General features: G+C 46.4%; 1 protein-coding gene and 1 long non-coding RNA gene across 2 annotated transcripts in view; one reads left to right on the forward strand and one right to left on the reverse strand.

Moving 5' to 3' along the window:
- Nucleotides 1-750: 750 nt before the first annotated feature.
- The window catches only part of LOC109973447 (uncharacterized), a 33,789-nt gene continuing 28,598 nt past the window's right edge, over nt 751-5,941 (forward strand). Inside the window, exon 1 of the long non-coding RNA XR_002276825.1 lies at nt 751-848. This is a non-coding gene — a long non-coding RNA (uncharacterized LOC109973447). The remainder of the gene's footprint in view (nt 849-5,941) is intronic.
- junbb (JunB proto-oncogene, AP-1 transcription factor subunit b) overlaps nt 5,595-5,941 on the reverse strand; it is a 1,224-nt gene continuing 877 nt past the window's right edge. Inside the window, exon 1 of the mRNA XM_020623060.1 lies at nt 5,595-5,941. This exon is cut by the window's right edge and continues 877 nt beyond it. Within this exon, the coding sequence (XP_020478716.1) occupies nt 5,601-5,941 (341 nt within the window). The 3' untranslated portion in view covers nt 5,595-5,600.

Genomic DNA, 5,941 nt, shown 5'->3' on the forward strand with positions numbered 1-5,941 from the left:
TCAGGCCAACAGCCCACACTGAGTAAATTAATCAACATTAAACAGATTATTATCACAATGTGACACATCTAGCTTTAAAGTAATCTCATTAAACATGACTAACACATAGACAAATCATGTTTGGAGATGTAGAGGGAGAGTGCGCCCTCTGCAGGTGAAATGGTTCATGTTGCCACGGCCACACTCCACCTGGCATTTTTCTGTTAAACAACAGAGACAACGAACAACACAGACAACAAACAGCAGAGAGAACAGCGTCACTGCAACTGTGTAGTACTGTGTGATTCTAATCACACCCTATAATCTACACCACAGGGAACCTCAATACTGTGGCCTAATTAGATCCATCCATCCATTTTCCCTAACGGGGTCACGGGGGGCTGGAGCCAAGGACAGCCAGAGAGCCGGGGTACACCCTGGACAGGTCGCCAGTCCGTCGCAGGGCCAACAAGCACTCTCACACACAATTACTCCTACGGGCAATTTAGAAACACCAATCAACCTATGCTGCATGTCTCCGCACAGACAGGCCCCGGGTCGGCCGGGGCTCGAACCCGGAACTTTCTCGCTGTGAGGCAACAGCGCTATTAAATAAATAATTAAAGTTTTAAGTGTATAATTGTACTGTACTACCGCTTTAAAACATATTTAAACATATTTTAAATTGCTTTACAATAACAGCCATTCAGGGTTGTGAAACGCGATTTTAATTAGAAATATGCTTTTAATGTGAAGGAGAACAGGAAATGATTTGTTAGCATTAGCAGCTAACGCTTCAGCTTTAACGGTTTCAGAAGTGACGGGAGATTTTACTAGAGGCCAGAAACTTTTCAGTGCGTCGACATTTGGTGAGTTTCAGAGATGAACATGACTGGAACTTGAAAAGCAGTGTGTTTGTGTCCTGCTCGGAGTTTAAACCGGAAACGGACTGCGAGCTAACGGGTTGTCACTGCTAAGGTTAGAGCGCGCTGACCTACTTTTCTGACGCAGTGAGCTTTAACACTAGACACACGTTTTAATGTTGGTTAAGGCTCATTCCACGACGACAGGAAACGTCAGGTGTGGCATGGAAAATGATCCGCCTCACATTTAATAACGTACGTAAAAATCACCTGGGATAAGGTAAGACAGGCCTGAGTGTGTGTTTGTGTTATGATGAAGGGGGGGGTATATTAGGCAGCAAGTGAACATTCAGTCCTTGAAGTTGACATGTTGGAAGCAGGAAGAACAGCCATGCATAAGGATGAGAGTGACTTTGACAAGGGCCAACCCGTGATGGTGAGATGACTGGGTCAGAGCATCTCCCAGTCTGCAGGTCTTGGTGGGTGTTGTTGGTCTGTAGTGGTTAGTACCTCCCAACAGTGTCTAAGGAAGGACAAACGGTGACCTGGAGACAGGGTCATGGACGCCCATGGCTCACTGATGATGAGGTTGACCTACTGTAGATTAAACTTTTAACTTCCATTTGTAATTCACAGATGATTAAAATGAATTTGAATCTTTGTTAAAATGGTTGAAAATGAGAAACACTGTCCATTGGTCTCTATGAAGAGAAAGAGTCGGGGGCTGTAGTGGTGATATCACACCTAGAGCGGTGAGGCTGTTGGACTGGTCTAGATAATTCTCTCTAACTCGTCCTCACCACCAGTTTTCACTCCTTTTACATACGTTTTTCACTGAACTGTAGACACATCTGTGCTCTTCCTGACAGTAGAGGAAGCAGATGGATTCACAGACGATGCACAGTGAGCTGCAGAGAGACACGACCAACTGACACATGGACTCCTGTGTAAACAGTGTTAGGCAGGTGGTCATAATGTTATGGCTGGTCGGTGTATCAGTAGGTGCTAGTGTCAGTCATGATTAAGTTTGATACTTGGCACTGATAAAGTTCACCAGGACTCCACTGCCCTCTCTGCAGAACATTTACCACCACAGGGTGCGTAGGAACGCTGCCTCCATCCTCAAGGACCCCACCCACCCCCAGCACAGACTGTTCATACCCCTACCCTCCGGTCGGAGGCTCAGGAGTGTGAAATGCAGGACCTCCAGACTGAAAAAGTCTTTCTTTCTCTCAGCCATCAGACTCCTAAACAGCTGACTCAGGATCTACCTCGTGTAATTCCATCTGTACTGTTTACATGCTTATTTTTCACATGCACAATTGCACAATCACTGCTGAGTATTTACACTCCACAGCTCCCACGTAGCATATATTCTCTCTGCATTATATTGTGTTGTATTTTTATTTGCTCCCTTCACTTGCTGCTACAAAGTGCCTTAGATTTGTGTTATTGCCTGTTTAGATTTGTTATTGCTCATCTACTTTATATTTCACTTGTATTTTGTGGCATTCATGTGGACGGCAAAGTAAGACTTTCATTGTACAGAGAAACACGTTTCTTAACTGTGCATATGATGAATAAACACTTTGAGCTTTGGTGTTTGGGCTTTGTGTTTTTAGCTGCTGTGTTGAAGTGATTCCACTAGATGGAGACATGTGCCTATACAATCCTTCACTGGGATAACTCGGTTGGCCTGCTCTCTGGACCTCTGCTCTGTGAAGTTCATACACCAGCAGAGATGATGTTTCCCTGCTAGTTCCTGTTGTTAATGTTAATTATGTCACAGCTTTGCCTTAAGTTGCTGCAGCGGCCCTGATGTGTTACTGTTACTGGCAGCACTGTGATGGGACAGCTGATGAAAGATCATGAAACTATGAAATGAATAGGACAGCTGAAATTTGTCATCATCATAAGAATCATTAAAATAGATCACAGGCTCTTAACATTTGATTTGTTCAAAGTGAAAATAGGGAGATGTTTCTGGTATTTCTTATAAATGGGGTGGACACAACACCAGAACCATCTCTCAGTGTAACCCAGTCCAGCTGAACAGCAGCACAAACTGATCGTCCTCACCTTCATGAAGGAGTCTTCGCTGTTGGGTCAGTCTGACACAGGGGTTCCTAATAAACTGACCCCTGAATGTAAACATTACATGGCTTTAATATAGACTATTAAAATGTGGATGATTTTACATTTACTGTATATGTTTCAAATAGTGTTTGATGGCAGCAGCAGACCTCCCTTAAGCTAGGTCTCCTGACAGAACATGTCTCTATTCTCAAACTAGTTGTGATCCAACGTCTGTGGGAACCTCAGATGGCCAAGGTGGGAGGAATATTCATGCTCTCGAGAAGACAACAGAACATCAGAGAGGGGGAGAGAATGAGTGCGAGCCAGGCCTGTGGGAGGGGAAGGGGGCTTGTGGAGAGGAAAATAAACCCACCCAGAGCTGTTCTGACGTCACCGTTCACATCACAGATGTTCCCACAGACACTCAGTGTGGGCTGTGGGCCGAGGCGTGTGGAGAGCAGCATGGCTTCACTTGGCTTCTTTTTGGAGTGTGTGCACACATTCCAATATGCAGATCTGCGGTGTGTGTGTAAATGGAGACTTGATCAGTGCAGTGATATTTTGGAGTCTCTTTAACTTAAAACAGCTTTGTGTCAGTGTGAATGCAGAAGAGCTTGATGTTGTTGAATATTTAGTAATAAATGAAGCCTTTTGCCTCCTCGGGGCCACAGCACGGTGCTGTGGGTGCGTGACACTGTGTGGTGCCCTTCGGATTGTCATGACAAACATGTAGGATTATATGAAACTGCTCATTAAAGCAAAAACAGGCAGTGAACTCAAAAAACGTACATCCCCTGAAATGTAGGTTTCTTGAGAAAAAAGTCACAGAATAGAAGAGCTCGCGTGGGCGTGCACGGTTCTGTTTCCACAATCATGGCAACAAAATAAGGGAGTTGTTTTTGATGGAAATTCGACTATTTAAATAGGTGTCAGATGAAAAGAGGTTAAAAGCTTCCTCTCCAAAACAACCTGAGGTGAGAGTGCGCACAGACCGCAAACTTCCCTCCTCACTCGTTTGAAGCGCGTTCACCGAGAGAGGCTCGTTTCAGTCCAGACTGGCGGTCATGTTTACGTGTACGTCACACACTGCTGTCTGAAATCCCCCTTCGGCTTTCCTGAGACCAGCTTGCGCACAACTTCTCTCTCGGCCAACGTCCAAGCATGGACTGGCTTGAACACACATAGATTTTCTAGATGAAGCTCAAAGTGGTCATCTGTCAGTATGGCGAGTATTTGCTCTCCCTAGCGTCGCCCCCCTCCCCCCTCCTGTCTTACATTACTGTTTGGTGCATCTATGAAGCCGTTTGGTGACCGTTGGTTAACAGGGCCAGTACTTAATGACTCATTTCACATCTACTTAAAGCGGGACTTTCCCTGCTGTATCCAAACTTCAGGCCCCTGGTGTCGCGCATACTTGGCCAGTGATGCGTCCCAGAATGTTGTGTTTGGCAGCGCGCATGTCTCCGTCAATCCACACAGATGCTCCTGCGCGCACCGGACGCCCACTCTCGCCTACTGCTCTGCCAAGCGGCGTGGCATCTCGGGACGCCCCCGACATTCCTGAAGCCGCTGTCACTTCCCCTGGAGTGCGATCTTTCAGTTATACTGACACCTCAAATATGCTTTAATGACTTGGACACGATGAGGAATGTGGCTGTGGTTTTATAGGAATCATTTCTCCAAAGAGCCTTATACAAACAAGTCATGAAGGAGAGGTGTTTTACGCGATGACTAACCCCACATTGTTTAGATTATTAACCGATTCCCGTTGTCATGTAACAAGCCCGACCAACTTTTACCATGGACCTGATAACAGGTTGCACTTTTCTCCATTCGTGTGTCGCAGATTTGTTCAAAGTTGCTTAATAATAAAGGAAATTCCACCACCCTCGTGAAGCTCGCAGCCTTTGTCGATAAAATACAAGGAGGGAGTCAGACTAAACTAGTTTGTATCACCTGGGCGGGGATTCCCAGAAATCCTCCCCTGTGACGAAATAGTCACCAACATGTCCATATATGGACAAGCTCGTGCGTATTTAGGAAAAAAAGAAAGCCTACGTACGCGGGCTGTGCGCTGTGCGTAAAGGCACTGTACCCAGAATGTGTTTATGTTGGGCTTCCTCACTGGGAGCTACAGTAAGTGTTGTGGTTATAAAATGACACCACTTCCACCCCCCACCCCCCCAGCGCTTATTTGTTTTCACTCATGATATAAAGGAAACACTCAGGGTCACCATTTCAGTTTCATTTTAAGACACTTTACTTAAATACACATCACAGATTTAAAAAAAACAACAACATTGTAAACATCGGACATCATTAGTTTGTCTGGATCAACCGGGCAAACAATAATTTACACAATGAATAAATGCAGCGCTGCTTGACAACTGCACAAAGTACAAAGAAGTACAATAATCTCTCCCATTAGTAAACCCACATGTGGGCCCGTGCCCGCTGAAGTGTCAGTCTGGATGCTTCCCTGGTCTCTAGGGATCAATGGTCCTCTAAGCGGTGTCCAGCATCCGGAAGTACCATTTTTCAGTCTTTTCACCCTAAACAGCCTACACAGTTGACTACACATAGCCTCGGCCCTGTGCAACACATCAGCTGTATTCCAGTGCTGTGCATGCAGAGCATGCCTCCAGTGTTATTACTTTTCAGTCACTTAGTAGTCTCTGGTGTTTAAAATGCCTCCATCTTGCTTGTAAGCATCAGCTGACAGCCGCTGCTCACGTGTGTCAGGACCTTCTGTTTGAGCTGGGCGACCTGGTCCCTCAGCACCGACGCGGTGTTGGACAGCCCCGCGTTGTCGTTCTTCAAAACTTTCACCTTCTCCTCCAGCCGGGCGATGCGCTCCAGCTTGCGCCTGCGGCATTTGGTGGCTGCTAGTCGGTTTCTCAGCCTCTTGCGCTCCGCCTTGATCCTCTCCTGCGTCTCCATATCGATCGGAGACATTGGAGGCGAGCCGTCGCTGCTGAGGAGGTCCGGCACGGTCTGGGGGTCCTCCTTCAGGGCGACCAGCC

Source organism: Monopterus albus, unplaced genomic scaffold (genome assembly GCF_001952655.1).
Source record: "Monopterus albus unplaced genomic scaffold, M_albus_1.0 scaffold292.1, whole genome shotgun sequence".
NCBI classification, from domain to species: Eukaryota; Metazoa; Chordata; class Actinopteri; order Synbranchiformes; family Synbranchidae; genus Monopterus; species Monopterus albus.